Genomic DNA, 22,837 nt, shown 5'->3' with positions numbered 1-22,837 from the left:
TTTGGCTGCCCTCACTACATATCCATCACCAAACCCACTGGCTTCAGGTCATCTATAAGTCTTTGCTAGGTAAAGCCCGCCTTATCTCAGCTCACTGGTCACCATAGCAACACCCACCCGTAGCACGCGCTCCAGCAGGTATATTGCACTGGTCATCCCCAAAGCCAACACTTCCTTCACCCGCCTTTCCTTCCAGTTCTCTGCTGCCAATGATTGGAACGAATTGCAAAATCTCTGAAGCTGGAGTCTTATATCTCCCTCTCTAATTAGGCATCAGCTGTCAGAGCAGTTTACCAATCACTGTACCTGTACACAGCCAATCTGTAAATAGTACACCCAACTACCTCATCCCCATATTATTACTTACACTCTTGCTCTTTTGCACCCCAGTATCTCTACTTGCACATCATCATCTGCACATCTATCACTCCAGTATTAATGCTATATTGGAATTATTTCACCTCTAGGGCCTATTTATTGCCTCTCCCTACTCTTCCACATTTGCACACACTGTACATAGATTTTTCAATTTTTATTTTCTTTTGTGTTATTGACTGTACGTTTGTTTATGTGTAACTCTGTGTTGTTGTTTTTGTCACACTGCTTTGCTTTATCTTGGCCAGGTCGCAGTTGTAAATGAGAACTTTTCTCAACTGGCTTACCTGGTAAATAAAGGTGAAATAAAATAAATAAAATAAAATAGTTAGGGACTGTCAATAAATTGCACAATGTAAATGAGACAATATTTTTATGATGCACACCTTTTAGTTCTCTCATTAAATGTTTTCAATATTTGTAAATTAATTTCTACAATTTATAGCTGGTTTGAGGTTTTTAAGTCAATGACATTTGGAGCTACAGGAATTGTACTATATTGTTCCATGTACATTGTGTTAAATTACAGATGGTCCCTAACTACCCTATATGGATATCCAATGTCAACCTAAATCCTAACCACCAGCCATCTAAAGTTAGTACCTGTACACAGCCAATCTGTAAATAGTACACCCAACTACCTCATCCCCATATTATTACTTACACTCTTGCTCTTTTGCACCCCAGTATCTCTACTTGCACATCATCATCTGCACATCTATCACTCCAGTATTAATGCTATATTGGAATTATTTTCACCTCTAGGGCCTATTTATTGCCTACCTCCCTACTCTTCCACATTTGCACACACTGTACATAGATTTTTCAATTTTTATTTTCTTTTGTGTTATTGACTGTACGTTTGTTTATGTGTAACTCTGTGTTGTTGTTTTTGTCACACTGCTTTGCTTTATCTTGGCCAGGTCGCAGTTGTAAATGAGAACTTKTTCTCAACTGGCTTACCTGGTTAAATAAAGGTGAAATAAAATAAATAAAATAAAATAGTTAGGGACTGTCAATAAATTGCACAATGTAAATGAGACAATATTTTTATGATGCACACCTTTTAGTTCTCTCATTAAATGTTTTCAATATTTGTAAATTAATTTCTACAATTTATAGCTGGTTTGAGGTTTTTAAGTCAATGACATTTGGAGCTACAGGAATTGTACTATATTGTTCCATGTACATTGTGTAAATTACAGATGGTCCCTAACTAGCCCTATATGGATATCCAATGTCAACCTAAATCTAACACAGCATTATGATTGTGTCACGTGCAGCTGCACTACAAATTGACGATTACTTGTGTGCTGTCAACTGCCGGCATGTGGGAAGGATTGAAACAAACCCAACATGAATTTATGTTGTGATGTAGTCACGRCCACAAGTCTCACAAAACTCAGTGTTGGATGAGACTGACTTTCTGACTGAAATGATCCTATTTACACTTTGTAGTCAATTTTAACAGTAGATAAATGTTTCTGACTCATATCGATGCCATATAGACTGTTTTCTAAATTAGCCGTTGGTTTTTAGGGGCAGTTGCTCATTAAATTAATAATATAACTTTCTAGTTGCAGGAGAGAGAGTTCTCACAGATATGGACACTGCAGGGCAAAGGCAGATATGGAGACATCTGTATTCAACATGGTGACAGCACATGTACTGTAGTAATGTACCATAGTGGGCAGGGAGGGACAGATTCACACTGCCCACAGCTCCCCTCTTTAACTGCTAGGAGGGCCAGCTCATGATATATCATTGAAGCACCACAATGTTTTCTCAGAACTCCCTCTGCCTCCATTTTCCTATGGGAACACAGTATTGACTCACATATGGTTCAAGCCCAAAGGACAACCCCAATTCGAAAGAGCTAACACATAGTGATATAATAATATATCAATACCATAGTAATACATAGTAAACAAGACACTTATCAACTGAAGAAATGCATAGTATACAACATGCTGTGTACTAGCTGTCCTTTTTATGGGCAGAATGAATCTCTTACCAGTGGTGGAAAAAGTACCCAATTTTCATACTTGTGTAAAAGTAAAGATATGTTAATAGAAAATGATTCAAGTAAAAATGAAATTCACCCAGTAAAATACTACTTGAGTAAAAGTCTAAAAGTATCTGGTTTAAAACATAGTTAAAATATCAAAAGTAAAAAGTAAATGCTATAAATCATTTCAAATTCCTTATTAAGCAAACCATAAATACAGATAGCCTTGGGCACACTCCAACACTGACATCATTTACAAATGGAGCATTCGTGTTTAGTGAGACCACCAGATCAGAGGCCCGAGTGGCACAGTGGTCTAAGGCACTGCATTTCAGTGCTAGMGGCGTCATGACAGACCCTCGTTTGATCCCGGGCTGTATCACAACCRGCTGTGATCGGGAGTCCCATAGGGCGGCGCACAATTTGCCCAGCGTCGTCCGGGTTAAGKGAGGGTTTGGCCAGGTTAGGCCGTCATTGTAAAATTAGAATTTGTTCTTAACTGACTTACCTAGTTAAATAAAATAAAAATGCTCTCTTGATAAGTGSGTGAATTTGACAATTTTCCTGTCCTGCTAAGCATTCTAAATGTACTTTTGGGCGTCCAGGAAAATGTAAGGAGTAAAAAGTATATATTTTCCTTAGGAATGTAGAGGAGTAAAAGTAAAAGCTGCCAAAAATATAAATAGCAAAGTACAGATATCCCAAAAAACGACTTAAGTAGTACTTTAAAGTATTTTTAYGTAGTTACTTTACATCACTGTCTCTTCCTCATTTAAGACTATAGGGCGTAATATAACCTTGCCTCTTTGACTGTTAGAACTTTCACTACCATCTAAACCTCAACTAGAGAAGAAGAGCTGTAACAGTAACCGTAAAAATAATCTCCCCGTCTTTCCCCTGAAGAAAAGCTTTGTCCACTTTTTTGACTTTTGGGGGGGAAATTAATAAATATATAGAGATTGTTTGTAAAGAGAAGAGTAGAGTGGAATATTACAAAACGTTATTAGGAGGGATAAAGTTCCCACGCTACTAAATACACTGCTACCCTCTGCCCTGAGAGAGAGCGGGAGAGGGGGTAGAGAGGGAGAGAGAGGGGGTAGAGAGAGCGGGAGAGAGGGTAGAGAGGCAGGGAGAAAGGGAGAGACGGTAGATAGGGAGGGAGATAGGGAGGGAGAGAGGGAGGGTAGAGAGGGAGGGAGAAAGGGTAGAGTCGGAGGCAGGGAAATGGTTGGGAGTGGTAACCATGAAAGCTGGAAGCTTCCAACAACTTTCCAGTCCTCTGGAGGAGCTTTCCAGCAGCACTCTGTCTGTGATTCCCACCGCCACTCTGCAATCAGGCCTGCACAAAATCTACCATTACCTCACTGGCCATGCTGAACTCAGTGAGTGTGTGAACTCATGTGTGTGAGGAAGAGATAGGAAACTTTCTAATCGACACTGTGGCAAATAGACAAATATAGAGAAAAACCGTAGGTAGTGACTGACTGAACTGAGGGAAGCCTGACAGTGAGAAACTACTAACATAGGCAGAAAACACAGGGAAGGGCTCTCGTTGGCCATGAACGTGTGAAAGGGAGAAAAAGAGAGAGAGGGACAGATAGAGAGGGATAGAGAGAGAAAGAGAGACAGATAGAGAGGGATAGAGAGAGATAGTGAGATGATAGATAGAAAGAGAAACAGAGAGAGAGAGAGGGAGTGAGAGAGAGAGAGATAGATGATGAATAGAAAGAGAGAGAAAGAGGACGTGGAGAGAGGGTAGAGATAGCCCCAACCTCAGAGGAGCAATGCGGCCGTCAGTCCATGTCAAAAGATGATTTATTCTGCCACATTGAAAGGGGATTAGGTTGGGGATTAGGGGTGAGCATGCTGGTCCTCTGGTACTCTCCCTTGCCCTCTCTCCCTCATCAAAAGTAGTGCACTATGTACAGTAGGGAATAGTGTGCCAATTGGTACACATGCTTGGGTTCACCCACTTCTGTGTTCACATTCAAAACTCTGACCTGTTCAGTTCAATCCATGTGTTCACAGACAAAAACCTGATTTGCCAGCACCCACATACCACACAAATCCTGGTATGCACAAGCCTGAGACACTGTGTAGACAACCAGGGTACTACTACAACTCAACTGAGGCCTCAATAGTTGAGTCCTCAACACCTGCTGATTAAAAAGATGCGACATGTGAAAATGAAAGCCGTCCGCCTCGTCTGTCATCATGGCTTTTGACTGAATGTTGAAATGTAGATGTTTATAATACCAACTGAACGTAGCCAGTGAAATATTCCTATTTCTCAATCAAAAACAACATCTTGTATGTATGGCCGAGATGGATGAGAACASTCAAACAGTTCCTTTATAGCTCCTTTCTGTCGACATGTGACAATAGTCCTATGTACATGGGTGAGAGAGAATAGAACAGAAACAACAATACTAAGAAGTGGAACAAATGAAACTGTGAAGAAGAAGAAGAATCCAAACTGCCAGGCAGTAGCTGGGATTCCTGAAAGTTGCGACAATACCGGCCACAAAGAGACAGCAGCATTCCGACACCTTGATGATGTTTGCTCTCCTAAAGACCATGAATGGGAGGCCAAAGATGTGACAAAACATTACAAGTACCAGAGGCCACCAGTGTCTGACCCTGAGGACTGACTCTGCTGGTAGACAGAAAGGCACACACAGTAAATCACAGACAACTTGGGAAACTTGAGCCATCAGCTACAGTAGAATTAGAAGTAGGCTCCTACAGTTGGCCATTTGAACTCTTAGTGACCTCATTATGAGCCCATTCTGACATCACTCGGGTCAATATGTGAGAGATTGAATATAAAAAGGACAAAATTGTCTTGGCAATGCTTTCCTGAATTGACAAATGAAGCTATGTTTATGTGGGATAAAGGTTGCAAAATTATAAACTTCATCATCATCATCATCATCATCATCTTCACCCCTATCCACCACCACCACACAAACTGAGTTAAAATATAGGCTACAGTTGGTCATAGGAATTACCTACTGACTATACTCTACAATGTCATGCAAAGAAGATTATTACGCAATGTCACTCAGGTTCAGGTTTACATCATAAAGTTCCTGATTTAGATCCTGTTAACAGTTTATTTAGCCTACATTCTACCCCATACAGTGTATCCCATACAATGTAGCCCAAGAAATATAACAAATAAATCACAACATGTTTGTAGTTGGTGTTGACTGCATTTATGGAAATTATGGCAAGTCTGATTGGTTGAGTTTGAGTTATAATCGAAAGACATCTTACCCTGAAACGTCTTTGTTTCCATCGCTTGTTTGCATGTGATTAGAGTTCTTCCACTGTAATGTATTCCAAAAAAACTACAACGTTTTTCGAACGAGGAAACAAGTAATATATAATCGTATCGTCATACATAGACTGTAAACTCCAAACAGTCCCGATTAAAAAAGAATAAACTACTTTTTCCGCGTATAATAAAACAGGTCGTCAATGACAAACTTTCACTTTGAATCACCAATATTTACATACATAACGTATCGCCCTTGAAATAGTCTAGCTTTGTTTTTAACCATCAACTGTTACGCTTCTTTTTTTCTGTGCCTACGGTTGTTTCACGCATTGATGCCTCACGGAACACAGATTATGGTCCACGGTGGAGTTGTATCGCGGCTCCAAGCACCGCCCATAAACAGTGTATGTTTGTGTGTGTGACCGAAGTGTTTTTTTTTTTTTTTTTTACAGTGAGATATTACAGTACAGTGCACACCATGGAAAATTACATTCGTAAATAAAAGCCTACAGGAAGTGTAGTCATCGGTGTGATTTCTAATCCGCTCTTAAAACCAATTGTCTCTTTTGAATAGTACATTATATTCACCACTGGAAGCTAATCTACACCATCTAAAAAATAAGATTATTAACGGTTAATACACTTTCCATATTGCTACTGAATTTAAGCGTGACTGTCAGTCCTAATGAAAGCCATCATGTTTATAATAGACAAACATGTGACTTAATTTGTAGGTTGGAGGAAATATRACTATGCATAGCTTTTACAAAGGTTTACTTCTATCCCAAACATTATGACACCACATGTGACAGTTACTGAAACATGCAATAATAGGATGCATTGTATCATAACTGCCGGTGTGTATCTTGACCTGGACCTTGGATTTACAATACACGTGCAAGTGTACTTGGCCCAGAGCTACAGTCACCTCTGCCGAGTCCCGGCTTTAACAAAGGGAATATCCATCTGAACTCCTCCTCCACATTTACTGGTTTGGTTGAACAGTGCAGAAGAAATAACCTCCACTGACAGTTGTTTTTCATCTTTTCAAGACCGGTATGTAGGGTAGGGATCATCAACTACATTCAGCCACCGGACGATTTTTTCTTGCGCCGATTGTCGGGGAGCCGGAAGATAATTATAAATAATATGTAGACTGCAAATTGACCGCAAGAGGACCAAACATATGTAATATTTGACGCCCAAAAATATTTCAAACCGTGCTGACATTTTTCAAATAAAAAAATTATAAATAATACATACACACATATATATATATATACACACACACATACATACACACACACACTAATGTTTTCTACACTCAGTTTAATATACGTATATATTTATTGCTCAGAAAACTTGAAGTGCCAAATGAAACCACAGCGTGCTGCCAGTTGGGGAACCCTGATTTAGGGGATCTAGTTTCAGCCGTTTCTTTAACGTCTGCTACCTAAGCTTATATGTATTGTACAGGGAAATCAGTTGCTCACTCAATTAGTCTACCACTTCAAATAGCACTTCAACTGGGAACATATCAAATATACGTCTCTGTTTCCAAATAAAGAGTGTAAATGATATTGTAACAGATTGTGTTCTTCATGTTTAGTTTTTGAGCAGCAAAAAACATTTAGTTTTGTGGAGCCATCATTCCAAGTCCCATCTTCTTGACCTGGTTGTCCGAGGMTAGAATCAAAGTTTTCAATAATAGAAGAAAAAAATACTTTATTTCAATGTATGTTTATTTCCTACATTAGAGTACTATAAAACAGTACACTGTATGTATATAATGTAGAAAAAAACGAAGAATCTAAAAACTATACAAAACTGGAATAAAATAGATTTTATGTAACTACTTTTGCATATTTACAAAGCTCTAAAAATGACTGGCACTAAAACCCTTGACCGTTTACACGTTTTGTTATGTTACAGCCTTATTCTAAAATTGATTAAACAGTTTTTTTCCCCTCATAAAATCTACACACAATACCCCATAATGCCAAAGCAAAAATAGTTTTAGAAAATGGTCCAAATGTATATATATATATTTTTTGAAATATCACATTTATGTAGGTATTCAGAACCTTTACTCAGTACTTTGTTGAAGCACATTTGTCAGCGATTACAGCCTYGAGTCTTCTTGGGTATGACGCTACAAGCTTGGCACACCTGTATTTGGGGAGTTTCTCCCATTCTTCTCTGCAGATCCTCTCAAGCCCTGTCAGGTTGGATGGGGAGTGTCGCTGCACAGGTATTTTCAGGTCTCTCCAGAGATGTTCGATCAGTGCTGCAGATAAGGTTGTCCTTCTGTAAATTTCTCCCATCTCCACAGATTAACTCTGGAGCTCTGTCAGAGTGACCATTGGGTTCTTGGTCACCTCYCTGACCAAGGCCAATCTCCCCCGATTGCTCAGTTTGGCCAGGCAGCCAGCTCTAAGAAGTCTCTTGGCGGTTCCAAACTGCTTCCATTTAAGAATGATGGAGGCCACTGTGTTCTTGGGGACCTTCAATACTTCCCCAGGTCTGTGCCTTGACACAATCCTGTCTCAGAGCTCTATGGACAATTCCTTCGACCTCATGGCTTTGTTTTATCTCTGACATGCACTGTCAACTGTGGGACCTTATATASACAGGTGTGTGCCTTTCCACATCATGTCCAAGCAATTGAATTTACCACAGGTGGACTCCAATGAAGTTGTAGAAACATCTCAAGGATGATTAATGGAAACAGGATGCACCTCAGCTCAATTTCAAATCTTATAGCAAAGGGGCTGAATACTTATGTAAATAAGGTATTTCTGTTTTTTATTTACTGTACATTTTCTGTACATKTCTAAAAACCTGTTTTCACTTTGTCATTACGGGGTATTGTGTGTAGATTGATGACCACATTTGTTAATTTAATCTATTTTAGAATACGGCTGTAACGTTAACAAAATGGGGAAAAAGTCAAGGGGTCTGAATACTTTCCGAATGCGCTGTATACTGAAGACCCCATAAGGCTGAATTCGATTTTTCTCTTTAAGAGTTGAATAACAGTATATTTTCCAAGTTTCAAATAAAGGCATTTATTTTATGAAATTGCTCCTAAAATGGACACCCCTGTCCACTCCTCTGATTGAGACAAAAAAAAAAGCAGAACTGCTGGTGTCAGATATATGATCAAAGAGTGTGGRTACTCCTGGGGCGGTGACCATATTACCGCAACCCCGGCTTTCTCCAAGCTCTGATGCTGCTGATGGTCATTAGTAGTCTACCAAGATAGCTAACTGCCTGGTACTCCGCAACCTCTATTGTCCATCTAATCACTCTGACATCAATGCAAATGTTATMAAAAATCTAATCAAACACTTCATGAGAGCCCATGAGCTCCTGTTGCGCAACATTTCTATAGGCTATGCAATTGCGAGAGAAAACAGAGGAGGATCCCATCAGCTTTCTATAGGCTAGGMCTACTATATTTATTTCTCATTATCATTTATTTTGCTTATCTTTACAACAGGAGTATAATCTACCTGGCTGGCATGAAAATAAACCACACGGGGAAAAGCGTCCTCCATTCGCTATTTAAGTGCATAGATGACATGTATTTTTCCCCTGCTGACCCTGTTTCGAGACAGGTGCATGATAATGATCCATTCTAAATCAAAACAAATTTCACACATATTATTTAGTATATGTAAAGACAAGATTAAATCAAGGATAGTCTGATGGGTGACAATATTAGCCTATCACTAATATTGATAGGCTAATATTGCAGGAAACAATCCCCCTTTTTTTGTGACTTTTTCTAATCATAGTTACACACCTCATGTAGCCTAGCCCATAGGTCTATATGTTTTGATAAGGTTTGTAACACATCTAAAGTGGCCAAATAATTTCTTAAAATGAAGCACATTAATCTGCTTTACAAGAGGTGTAAAGTCTAACTGGCATACATAAGCAGCGCGTGAGTTTCAAGTTCGGGGAAGAACATTTTCAGCATAAAAATGCACCTTTATAATAAAATCATTACATGCATAATAGCATTTGAAAGTCACTTTTGATAATGGTGTTTTCTCGCTAATGGAACATTCCGCTTATAGCCTACTGCCATGTGCGAATTGCTGCACTTATAATGTGAAGAAATAGCCTAATAGTTTATCACATTTTAAGCTAAACGTTCTGATCTGTTGCATCAGTCTCATCGCGTGAAAAAAGCTTTTTTGATGCTAGTGGTTGTATTAATTTGGGATCTATCACATCCCACAACTGTCCCAGACTATGTTTGGAATATTTATTTCTCACACAGAATAGAATAAGTCAACTGTTGTACTATGGGGGATAGTAGATTGACATAGGCTAGTGATTTTGATGTTCTTTAGGCCTACTCATATTGTTTGTTGACAAAAAGTAAATGTGGAACGTTCTTCCAATATGTTCAATATGTACCTCTGAATTGGATAAGGACGCGCGCAGTTGCATTCCCGATGTKTCTGTCTTCACTTGTAGCCTGTGAGAAAGACCTGAGCCATGTGAGTGAGGGGTGCTTCAAAGCATGTAGCAATCAGGGAGAAAGGAACAACGGGTACTGGCCGCAAAACGCACAAAACATTTTTTAGGGTGCATCGGCCACACAAAGGGGATGCCCCTGGGAAATTCAAGGCATTGTCAAGCGCTTGTCAAATTGTGAATGAGAGACTGATGAAGTGTGTAGGCTACAGCCTGCGCAAAAAAAMMMCAAAGCAGAGCACATGCCTTTCAAGTACCTTTTTTCAAATCATCATTAGTCTCATCATGCAGCCTTACAATGTATTAAAAATCAAAACATATAGCCCAACGTTTGTATAACAACTAAAGTTACATTAACAACTCTAAATGAAGCATATAGGAGTACCTATTTGTTTGTTAACCGCTCAAAACACAATAGCACGTGTTCACTCCCTCAAATCGTTTGGAGAAAAAATCCTTTCTATTTTATTCAGCTTTGTTCAATTGTATTCTTCATAATATAAAATAATGCCACGGAATTCTAACCAAATTTTGTCTGCTAAATTAACTATTGTAGCCCACAGCCGTTTTGCATAGCCAGATCAGGACCTAACATAAGGACAACTCAGAATATGCTCTTCAGTTCTTCTGAAATAGACTACATTTTCTTCATATCATGTTTCTTTAGACCTGTCTAAAATAAATAATGGATTTATTGTGAAGGTGTAGGCTTTATTACATGGATTTATTAGACTTTTTAAAATGTAGATGTTCCAAAGGTCTGCACCAGTGGCTTGTAGGCTGTGTGTGGAAACCAGGAGATGCTAAATGTGTTTATGTTAATTGACGGTCAATTACYGTGAGACCGACAGTTATTTGCTTGACAAACACTGGCTGACGAAATGTCATGACCACCACAGCCCTAGGTACTCCCAATTTATCTGATCTCTTATACAAGAGTTGTCAAACCTTTTCTATTAGTAAAACAAATTGGTGTGAAAACTACAGTAAAAAAACATGTAAAAGTGTTTTGACACACAATTTCAGCACCTTGTATCCTTAAAAAGTAATTTCATATTTCATAATTTTCAATAAATAAGTAACAAACCAACGTTCTCTCACGCAAAAGAGCATGGTCATCACCACTGGAATTGTCCCAGTTAGAAACACACTACATCTGGTGTTGAAGTSGCAGATTTTTTGTTCAAGCCAAGCACTAACACACCTAATTCAAGTAATCAAGGGTTGATGATTATTAGAGGAGTTGAAGCAGATGTGTTAGTGAACTAGTAACCTGGTATGGGATGTTTTAAAGGGAAGATCTGGCCTAGTCTAAAATAAACACCTTTAGACCACTAACAAATACAGGACAGCGCTGCAAAACAACATACAACCATTTGATTAAATAACGCCTTGCCTTCACACAACTTAGAACATTCACAAAACCCTCTGTGTTCTAAAACAATGACATCATCATTCCTCAGTGTTCTATCAGCCACAAGTCCACAGAGATTCCAAAGCGGATGACATCACTGACATCCATGGGCTTGGTTACCGTACACTGTTCATTTGGGATCCAATGTTTTAGATAGCTMGTACAACTCAGGATGATGGTCTGTATCAAGGCAGTGTCATTGAAGGCAGTAAAGTGTCTTTATGCGTGTCCAGGTAATGTAAAGTTGTTGTTCCGTTCACTACAAGGGAGGAACAGGAACAGGAGGGAGCCCCAGTCCTTCAGACTGCTTTAGATGTTGTTGGTGGAGCTCAGCTTTACAGATGGTTGCCATGGCGCAGCGCAGAGAGCTGACAGCAGGTGGCTCCTCATCACCTGGAGACACACAAGATGAAGAGATATTCAGCAACTTCTGGAGGCACAACAAACATAATTCAACACAAATGACGTCACTTTAGCAACAGGCCATGGGCCAGATGTAAAATACAGTACTTTAAAATACTATTTATTAGTAGCACAGCTGTTTCAACTAATCAAGGGCTTGATGATTAGTTGAACATGTTGATTCAGGTGTACTAGAGGAACAGAGAAAGGGGTGGGAATTAGTGACTTTTTTCCATTTCCACCCCTGAATACTCCTAGTCGGTATTAGATAGAACGTCACGGCCTCCACCCGCCTGTGGGGAAAACAACCTGTGGTTACCTAGGTTACTCCATTGGCTCACAGCAAAAACTTTTTTTCAAACACACTTTTTTTGTTGTCTTCTTGTTTCAGTCAATTACAAAACTATATTTAAGAAAAGTCCAACATGTCAAAAGATTACTTTTCAACACTGCCTGCTCCCGAGTGTTCTCACTACTTATAAAAACATAATATTGCCCCTTTTCATGACGGTGCTAGCAGCCACGTGAGTGAGTGAGGCGCCATTTCCCTACTTGGGAGCGATGCGAACCGTAGGTCAGGASTTTTGACCTGGTTACATATACACTGAACAACAAAGCAGCTTTTCAGCATCTTTAGTTTTTTTCTTTAATATAAAAAAATAAAATAATAATAAAATCGACAAAGAAGTTGGATCTTTTACAATGGGGGTCAATGGGAAAGAATGTTTGTTTTCCCCAATTTGTGGGCGTGGGAGGGAGGAACTGATTCTTATGAATATGGACACGGTGTATAAAACAATTCTGTGAAACGACCAGGAGTCCCTCAGGAGTGGATTGAGAAACTCTGTTATGATGTCAGTCTGACTGACTCATGACTCATAAGACTGAATCATCTCTGATTCAAATTACATGACTCATTGTCAATCTGACCCATGGTTCATTATCAGTCCTGCTGTATTTGAATGTGAAAATGTCATACAACATAATTTTAGGCATTTTTAGGCAATGGGCCTTAAATCTGACTCATTCACAATCTGATTTATGATTCATGACCACATATGGAAGTTATGGTTCATGACTATTTGTATGTGAAAATGTCATACAACATCCTTTTAGGCCTTTTTAGTCTTTGGTCTTTTAGTCTTTTCGTCTTACCCAGTCCGGAAGAAGATGATTCGCTTTCGGCCAGAGAGGARGAGTCAGCCTGGTCAGGTGACAGGCCCTCCATGAGGGGGATGGACAGCTCAGAGGAAGGCACTGATGAATCATAGATCCCCGAGTCCCTGGGCATCTCTGGAGGACTGGCCGAGCCGTCCCCAGCCTGGGGAGGGACCACAGGCCTCAGAGACCCCAGACCCAGAGGACCCAGACCAGATGAGGCCCCAGACAGCCCCCCGATCTCCCCCTGAGAGAGGCTGGAGCCGGGCCCAGGCCCCACAGGTCTGTCCAGGGAGCAGTGGGCCAGACTGAGGTTGGGTGGGAGAGACGTGAGCAGCACATTCCTCTTCAGAGTACCCTCACTTTCTGATGGCAACTTAAACAGAACCTCATTGAGCACCAGCCCAGAGTCAAACTTCCCCATGTGAGGTGATGATGACGAAGACGTTCCGGCGGCATCACGCTGCTTCGGAGGCGGGGCTGGGGGGGCAGGCATCAGCTGCCTCTCGAACCAATCAGGCTCCAGAGAAATGTGCTGGTGCATGTTACAGATGGCTACGTATAGAGACCGCCCCGACTTGCTCCGGAAGTAGTTCCTCTTGCTGATGTTGAGAGGCTGCTGTTCACGCTCTGGTAAACTGAGCTGTCGAGAGTGGAGGAGGCTGAACATCTGAGGGAGCTGATCCATGAGCTTGAACTTGGGAGCCAGGCTCAGCATGGTGGGGACATCGCTCTCGTGGGAGTAGTCGAAGTAGATGGCCATGAAACGAGACAGGTCCTGGTCTTTCTGGCACCCCTCGCGAAGCTTCTCTGCGATCATTGCCACGGCAACGATGAAGAGCTCTGCTCCATTCGCTGCTGCAGCTGCTGCTCCACCACCTGCTCCAAAACAAACCCAAAGGACATAAGTCAGTGACTTTGTGGTATCCTTACATTTTGGTAATTTAGCAGGAGTTCTTCTCTAGAGCATTKTTGGGGGTAATGCGGTACATATAACCCGTTAGAGGCTTCAGATAACTTTTTTGTGGTAACGAGTAACCTAATACATTAGTTTGTCAATTTAAGAAATCAGTTACTTTAACAATATTATTTCCCTTTTTCTTTGTTGAYGCAAATTAAAAATTAAAATTCCTCCATCCTAGGCTACATTCGTCACACGCTTCCCGTTACAGCATGAACATTGTGGCGGGTAGCTGGCATGGTAGCTGGTAGATAGCTAGCGAGACGGCAGAGACAGTAGCCTTTATTGTGGAAGTATTCACATYACTTTGAATTGGTAGAAGAAAAGGACARATGTTACTTGACTGACGATACTTGCAGGATTCACACGTAAACACAGGATCGTCGGGTTCAGGTGAGTGCCCCAATTACTGTCTGGTAATAATAACACCTTAGTTAGGTGATCAAGTTATCCACAGTTGATAAGAACGGAYATTTCTCCAGCTCCGTCTTCACGATAAATATAAAGAAAAGGGCACTACAATTACACAATGTGATCGTATAGTTTTAGATCTCTCTGGCCAGTTTGTATCTGTGTGTAAAACAGATTGGTGGCCAGTTGTATTTGAGCTCTCTTTTTACTGGGCCAGGTGGTTATATATGTATTTACTCATGTGTACATAATTCAACAAAATAATTTATATTAAGTATTGTAAAGGATATATTGCATCTGTCATTATTACTTGAGTTGGTATAGCCCAGAGTTAGAATAGGCTACTGGCAGTAAACTATAATGCAGCCCATTTAAAGGTGGTGTGCGCCCTCTACTGGGCATAAWAATGAATGACCAACACRCGCGAGGTATCTTCAGAGGGKTTTTTGTATTTGGTAACGCAAAAGTAATGTAATAAGTTACTTTCCATAAAAGTAACATTCCCCAACACTGATCCAGAGCGATTTACATTCAGGGCATTTAACTAAGGTATGTAAAACAGGTAGAGCCAGGTGGCCTAGCTTGTTAAGAGCGGTTAAGAGCGAATCCCTGAGCCTGCAAGGTGAACACTTTTGAGCAAGATAGTTAACCCTCAACAACAACTGGTCCCTGGGCGCCGATGACGTGGCACAAGGCATCCCCCCGCACCTCTCTGATTYAGAGGGGTTGGGTTAAATGCAGAAGACACATTTCRGTTGAATGCATTCAGTTGAGCAACTGACTAGGTATGCCCTTTCCCTAAAACAACCACAACTTGCAATGAAATGTATGAACCGGCTATATATTATTTTTTGTTCAACTGTCAAATAAATGAAATCAATCAAACACCTCCAGGGCAAGTTCTGGCTGGTGATTTCCCTCTGCGKTTTTTCTTCTCTACGTAGTACTTGAGGCCCTTGGAGCAGACAGTGATGATGTAGTGAGCCTCATCTATCTGCCGGCTCAGCCAGGACATCTGGCCCTCCTTACAGATCTGCAGGTGCTCCCATAGGTCCAGAGTCACCTAAGACACAATACAGAGGATCAAAGAGGTATGAGGTGTTATAACAGGTGTAATAACATCCCCTCTAGGAATAATTAAACCACAGACAGCAATAGTCAGGCAACGATTGCATATTCATATTATTATCATTATTATGGATTATTACTGCAGAATAATAAACTATTCTTGAGTATGTACTGAGGTATTCCTCTACTACTAGTAGTAATTCGACTACTAGCCAGCAGGTGGCACACAACCCACATTCCAGACTTTCAAGCTTCTGCCATKTAGTCAGTTCACATTCAATTCCCTGGCCTGAGCCAACCCTTAGTTAACCCTTAATAGAGCTAAACTAAGGAGCTATAATCTAGATAAGGGGTCTTGTGCTCCAATGAGCATTATTTCTGAAGCTTAGTGCCTACCTCACAGCCACAGAAGTCCTGGAGGAAGAAGGCGAAGCTCTGTATGACAGCGAGGTGTTTGGGGCAGTCCTTAGTGGARTAGCAGAYAAACACCTTGGTCCGGGGCCAGGGCCTGTCTGCATTCAGAGCTGTGGTGTGAGACGATGACTCAGAGCTCTCCTCGTCCAGATGGGAGTAGATGTTCTCTGAATGGATGGATGGATAGATGGCATATTAATAAAATATTAATTCCATATAAAAGAGGGAAAGGAAATGCATTGACACAGTAGCACTGGCCTACTAAATGTCTCATAATGTAAGAAAATGTTGGAATACTTTAAAATTTAGACTTGGTAAACAGACAGAATGGAGACTGAATGTAAAATGAAGTGTAGTTATATGAAATCAATGATAAAAGGAACGTACCTTGTTGTTTCTTGCGGCACATGACGGTGAAGAGTGTAGCAAAGGCAGAAATTATGACCAGAGGAACAGTGATGGCCATGGCTCTGATAGGACCTGCCCACGGGGAGTGGGCTGGACATTATGGTAGAAATTAGAATAAACAAATTAGAATACATCTCATGAATCTGATAGGACCTGCCCACATGGAGTGGGCTGGACATTCTTTTTTATATGTTATTTTACCAGGTAAGTTGACTGAGAACATGTTCCCATTTACAGCAACGACCTGGGGAATAGTTACAGGGTAGAGGAGGGGGATGAATGAGCCAATTGTAAACTGGGGATTATTAGGTGACCATGATGGTTTGAGGGCCAGATTGGGAATTTAGCCAGGACACCGGGGTTAACACCCCTACTCTTACAATAAGTGCCATGGGATCTTTAATGACCTCAGAGAGTCAGGACACCCGTTTAACGTCCCAGCCGAAAGACAGCACTCTACACAGGGCAGTGTCCCCAATCACTACCCTGGGGCATTGGGATATTTTTTAGWCCAGAGGAAAGAGTGCTTCCTACTGGCCCTCCAACACCACTTCCAGCAGCATCTGGTCTCCCATCCAGGGACTGACCAGGACCAACCCCGCTTAGCTTCAGAAGCAAGCCAGCAGTGGTATGCAGGGTGGTATGCTGCTGGCTAGAAATTAGAATAAATAAATTAGAATACATCTCATGAATCTAATAGGACCTGCCCACGGGGAGTGGGCTGGACATTATGGTAGAAATTAGAATAAATAAATTAGAATACATCTCATGAATCGGATAGGACCTGCCCATGGGGAGTGGGCTGGACATTATGGTAGAAATTAGAATAAATAAATTAGAATACATCTCATGAATCGGATAGGACCTGCCCATGGGGAGTGGGCTGGACATTATGGTAGAAATTAGAATAAATAAATTAGAATACATCTCATCAATCCCACTTAGTGCTTGTTTTTAATTCTACAAAGTGTACATAATACTTGAATACTTTCAGAGAACACTCTTAGGTGATAATAATGTCCTCCAGTCATCAATCAATCAAATGTATTTATAAAGCCCTTCTTATATCAGCTGATGTCACAAAGTGCTGTACAGAAACCCAGTCTAAAACCCCAAACAGCAAGCAATGCAGGTGTAGAAGAACGTCATCTGTGCTTATGTCATCCGTGCTTATGCAATGTAATGAGAGTCTAGTAAAAAGTTATTGGTCCACAGAGAAGTGTGAGGCTATGATGGTATCTAGTGTGTCAGTCCAGAGGCAAGGTAGCTCACCTTGGCTCACATGGTACTGGGCCTGTCTCCTGGTGGTGTTGGTGTCATCTCGCAGCTGCAGGACAAAAGATGTCGGTAAATATGAGCTRCAGGGGTTCTTTATGGTTTAGAATAGTATATCCACAAGCTTTCTTAAGTGTGATTGTATAATAATCATAATATGCCATAGTCACAACCAGGAGAGAATACTGCAGTAGTGGGAGGTGAGAATCCTTACCTCAATCGCATAGGTTCCTGGTATCACATCTTGAAGAACACATGTTGTTTTGGGCAGATTTAACTCCTGTACAAAAAGAGAATAAAGAAGTGTATGATTATCAATGATCAACCATTTTCAACAGTAGCTACATTGTCCTCCTGAAGGGATGTGTGTACATGTTACCGACTAAATCAACTGCTGTTTCTGTGGTGATAAYATCTTCACGTTGAATAACATAGCCGAGGAGTTTTGTGCATCTATGACTRGGGCTTTAGAATACTGACATGAAGATCGTTTCTTTCCACCTCATGTCCAAATAATCCCATTGTTGATGATATAAGCAGATCCTGTTTCAAACCACAGTGAGAGAAGGGACTTGATAGAACTAGCTAGGGGGGGGCTTTGGCCTTTCTGCTTTCGTCATTGTTCACAGGCAGAACAACTGTAGGGCTGAGAGAGGACTTGACTGGAAGAAGAAGGGGGGAGATTATAGGTTTTATCTTTCTCTCTCCAACTAAAACAATGCAACCTGTTCTGGCAACATGAGAGAGAAAGACTCTACTCTCCTCCAGCTCTCCTCCAGCTCTCCTCCGGCCTTGGATAATGACAATCTGTTCTGCTACTGGGAAAGTCTTCAGGACCTCAGAGTGGCTCTGACCAGACCTGGCACTCCAACAGGTTAAAGCATATGCTCAAATTATTTTAAATAAATGTCAAATGCTATTTGAATACAGGTCTGCCTCAGAGTTGTTCTTCCTGTCATTGACAGAGAGAAATAAAAATAAAGAGGGAGACAGAGATAGAGAGAGCGAGTGAGAGAGAGAGAGAGATAGAGAGAGAGCGAGAGCGGAAAGTATGATAAGTCGATGGATGTCTCCCAGGAGGCCATAGATTGTCAGAGAGCGAGAGGCCCAGCAGGCAGAGGCCTGTTAGAGGAGCCCAAGGCAGCAGACACGTCAACACACCGTAACCATACTACATCCTCCTCAGTGTCTGGGAAACACATTAGCAGCAGTATTCATAAAAAGAGTCTTAGAGTAGGAGTGCTGATCTATGACCAGGTCCTCCCATTTCCATTTCCTGTATCCAGGCTGTATCACATCCGGCCGTGATTGGGAGTACCATAGGGCGGCGCACAATTGGCCCAGCGTCGTCCGGCTTTGGCCGGGGTAGGCCGTCATTGTAAATAAGAATTTGTTCTTAACTGACTTGCCTAGTTAAATAAAGGTTAAAATTGTAAAATATAAAAATGTTTTTTAGGGTAGGCATAAGGCAAAACTGATCCTAGATCATCAGCACTTCTACTCTGATGAGCTTGATAAATGCAGGCTAAGATACTGCTCATAAGAAAKGCCCTGAGATTTTCCTGACCACACGATCTAACCAGGAAAAGCCTTGAGGCTCTGGAGCATACTCATAACATAATTTCCTTCCTTACCGGTTTGCAGCGTTTGAGCCTGAAGGGTCCCTCCTGTCGTAGTTTGTAGTACAGGTAGTAAACGGTGAAGCCGAAGGTGGAAGGGGCGTGGTCAAAGACAACATGGAGGTTGGTGCCCCGCTGAGAGATGTTGAGGGTCTTGGGCTTCCAGACTGATCACAACCACCAGACAGAGAGAAAAGTATGTATATGAGAAAATAGAGGAATGTCTATCGCWTTGCAATTAATCACAATGCCTTACACTCAACTCCATTACTATGCAATTATAAGGACATTAGTAGGCTATTTACTATGTAAAATATGTTAATAGTATGTTGTTGATGTGTTAATAAAGTGTTGTTAATAGCATGATTACAGCATTACACAGGTATAAGAGCAAGTAGATGTACAATGGGAACTCACATGGTTTGCAGACGAGGTTGTCGGGTCCCAGAAGCACTTCACAGGCTGAGAACAAACACACAACAAAAACAATAAATTACAACAGGAGTCTTCATCAACAGTTAAACTAATGTTGCACGACTGCCGCACGACTATTGCAGTAGTTACGACTGTTACACTACTCTTGCATGACAGTTACACTACTGTTACACGACTGTTACACGACTATACCAATTCACAAGATCATCACTAGGGCTAGGAGTTTTTCCAAAATGAGGGCCTGAAGATTTGCCTCAGTCAGGTTATGTGGCCAAGTAAAACCACTGGCACTCCTGTCTTGATTCCACCTAAAGTTGCCTGTAGTGATTAAACTGTGTTTACGGTCTAGGGCATGCAGTTCGAGGAGTGTTTCTCTTACAGTTGGTGCGCAGGAAGGACGGAGGGAAGAAGCTGTCATTCATGAAGGTGGGGAAAGGWACAATCCGAACCATGTAGTCCATCTCAAAGGCCAGGCCAGGGAAGGGCTGAGAGTTCATCTTCTATCAGGAAATAACAAGGTATACCTCAGTCAGCCAGCACTTACAAATAAACGATTACTTCGATTTATTATCAGCAGTCAAAATGGACGTGCTTCGGTCATCAAGTCTTGTAAGGGCTACAGCACCCAAATACTTACTTACATCACTTGGAAAGTTGAGCTTGAGTTATTATGCATGTTATATTATACCAAGCTAGTTCACACACCTTCCAGGTGMACGAAGAAAATAAACCCTGTTGGCTGAGTCTGTGCTGTGACTTACCACATTGCTGTAAGAAAAGTTGAGCTGTCGTGGGTCTTTGAGGATCATGTGCTGACACTGCTTCCCCTCTGGGTCCTTGTCCTCCAGGTAAACTCTGAAGCCCTTCACATGCTCTATACCTAGACAAAATAATATACACCTTCAATACCTGGATGCAACAACAAGTTCAACTTTATTTGACCCAGAATTGGTTTCGCAGGAAAGGACCATAAAAAAAACATAAAATACACATGGATCACAACGACAAACAGTCCTAGTGAATACAATAAGCTAGTCCATCAAGTTCTAGTGAATACAATGAGCTAGTCCATCAAGTCCTAGTGAATACAATGAGCTAATCCATCAAGTCCTAGTGGACTACAATGAGCTAGTCCATCAAGTCCTAGTGAATACAATGAGCTAGTCCATCAAGTCCTAGTGGAATACAATAAGCTAGTCCATAAAGTCCTAGTGGAATACAATAAGCTAGTCCATAAAGTCCTAGTGAATACAATGAGCTAGTCCATCAAGTCCTAGTGGAATACAATGAGCTAGTCCATCAAGTCCTAGTGAATACAATGAGCTAGTCCATCAAGTCCTAGTGGAATTCAATGAGCTAGTCCATCAAGTCCTATGGTAATATGTTGTTGATGTGTTGAGGAGGAATGATGGTAATATGTGTGTTTGATTGCTGAATGAGGAGATGATGGTAAATGTTGTTTTGATGTGATGAGGAGGATGTGTGTATTGTTTGTTATGCTGATGAGGAGGATGATAGGTAATTATGTTGTGATGAGGAGGATGATGGTAATATGTGTGTTTTGTATGATTGATGAGAGTTGTATGGATGAGATATGTATGTTTGTTGATGCTGATGAGGAGGATGATGGTATATGTTTGAGCTGATGTAGGAGGATGATGGTAATATGTTGTTGGATGTCTGATGAGGATGATGGTATATGTGTGTGCTTGATGTATGTGAAGGATGATGGTAATTTATGTTGTGAGCTGATGAGAGGATGATGGTAATATGTTGTTTGATGCTTGAATGAGGAGTGATTGATGGTAATATGTTGTTGATGATGTTGAGGAAGGATGAATGGTTAATACTTTGTTTGATGCTGATGAGTGTGTTAATATGTGTTGAGGATGGATGATGGTATTATGTTTTGATGCTGATGAGGGAGATGTAATATGTTGTTGTATGTTGAGGAGGATGATGGGTAAATGATGTTGTTGATGTTCTGATGAGGAGGATGAATGGTAATATGTTTGTTGATGAATGAGGAGGATGATGGTAATATGTTTTGTTTATGCTGATGAGAGGATGATGGTAATTATGTTGGGTTTGAGGTGAATATGAGGAAGGATGTATATGGTAATCTGTTGTTGTGATGCTGAGGAGGATGATGGTAATATGGTTGATCGATGAGGAAGATGGTAATTATCGCTTGTTTGATTATGTTGAGGAGGATGATGGTAATATGTTGTTGATGGCCGATGAGGAGGATGATGGTAATATGTTGTTTGACTGAATGTTGTGATTGATGGATGGTATAACCTTCAGTGGGGGTGGGGTCTCTCCCTCCTTCTCTCTTCTTTCTCTACTCTTCCCGCCTGTTTTCCTCTCCCCCTCCATCTCTCCTCACTCCCGATTCCTTTCCCTCTACTCTCTTTCGCCCGAGTTTCTTTTCTCCTCCTCCTTCGTTGCCCTTGTTCCACTCCCCTCACCCTCTCACCCCCTTCCCAACCCCCCCGCACTCCCTTGTGTTTTGGCCCTTTGACTGGCTCGGTCCTAACGTCGTTGTACTACCCGCGCCCTGCTCAGGGCTGGCTCTCCTTACATGTTTGGCTCTGTGGCCTGGCTCCGGCTCTGTTCGCAGGGTATTGCTTGCGGTCCCTTGTGCTGTTCGCTTCCGCCCTCTTCTTGCTACCCTGCTTGGTGGAGGATGGTGGAGGAGGATGAGGGTTAATAGTTGTTGATGATGTTGATGAGGATTGGATGGTAATATTGTTGTTGATGCTGATGAGGCGGATGTGGTAATATGTTAGGTTTGATGCTGATGGGAGGACTGGATGGTAATATGTTGTTGATGCTGATTGATGTTTTTTGTGCACATTGTTGATATATTTGTTGACAAGATACAGAGCACTTGAATTATTAGACGAACTGGATTTGCTGGTCGCATAGTGCTGCCTTTATAAGTGGGACATAGTAGGCTACTGTTGTAGAGTAAGTATTGATGGCTGTAAGCCCTAGACGGTAAGATCTGGTACTAGAGCGGGTCATGTATCACTTAGGATTTGATGGTAAAAAAAAACCCCCTCTTCAAAGCCCACAACGGCCTCTTTTTCATTGGTACTTCACTAGGAAT

At 41.2% G+C, this 22,837-nt stretch overlaps 2 protein-coding genes across 2 annotated transcripts in view; both read right to left on the bottom strand.

The window, feature by feature from the left end:
- The window catches only part of arhgef3 (Rho guanine nucleotide exchange factor (GEF) 3), a 135,471-nt gene extending 129,469 nt beyond the window's left edge, over window positions 1–6,002 (bottom strand). Inside the window, exon 1 of the mRNA XM_023997638.2 lies at window positions 5,663–6,002. Coding sequence (XP_023853406.2) covers window positions 5,663–5,697 — 35 coding nt within the window. The 5' untranslated portion in view covers window positions 5,698–6,002. The remainder of the gene's footprint in view (window positions 1–5,662) is intronic.
- Window positions 6,003–7,390: 1,388 nt separating this feature from the next.
- LOC111970867 (interleukin-17 receptor D) overlaps window positions 7,391–22,837 on the bottom strand; it is a 57,358-nt gene continuing 41,911 nt past the window's right edge. The window contains exons 4-14 of the mRNA XM_023997600.3: window positions 20,484–20,602; window positions 20,102–20,222; window positions 19,705–19,749; window positions 19,303–19,454; window positions 17,883–17,948; window positions 17,666–17,720; window positions 16,373–16,483; window positions 15,968–16,152; window positions 15,392–15,566; window positions 13,129–14,010; window positions 7,391–11,964 (exon numbers count right to left, since the gene is read on the bottom strand). Of these exons, the coding sequence (XP_023853368.2) occupies window positions 11,831–11,964; window positions 13,129–14,010; window positions 15,392–15,566; window positions 15,968–16,152; window positions 16,373–16,483; window positions 17,666–17,720; window positions 17,883–17,948; window positions 19,303–19,454; window positions 19,705–19,749; window positions 20,102–20,222; window positions 20,484–20,602 (2,045 nt within the window). The 3' untranslated portion in view covers window positions 7,391–11,830. The remainder of the gene's footprint in view (window positions 11,965–13,128; window positions 14,011–15,391; window positions 15,567–15,967; window positions 16,153–16,372; window positions 16,484–17,665; window positions 17,721–17,882; window positions 17,949–19,302; window positions 19,455–19,704; window positions 19,750–20,101; window positions 20,223–20,483; window positions 20,603–22,837) is intronic.

This window comes from Salvelinus sp. IW2-2015, linkage group LG1 (genome assembly GCF_002910315.2).
Source record: "Salvelinus sp. IW2-2015 linkage group LG1, ASM291031v2, whole genome shotgun sequence".
NCBI lineage: Eukaryota > Metazoa > Chordata > Actinopteri > Salmoniformes > Salmonidae > Salvelinus > Salvelinus sp. IW2-2015.
Note: the sequence above shows the minus strand (reverse complement) of the source record. Positions and strands in the feature narration are given on the sequence as shown.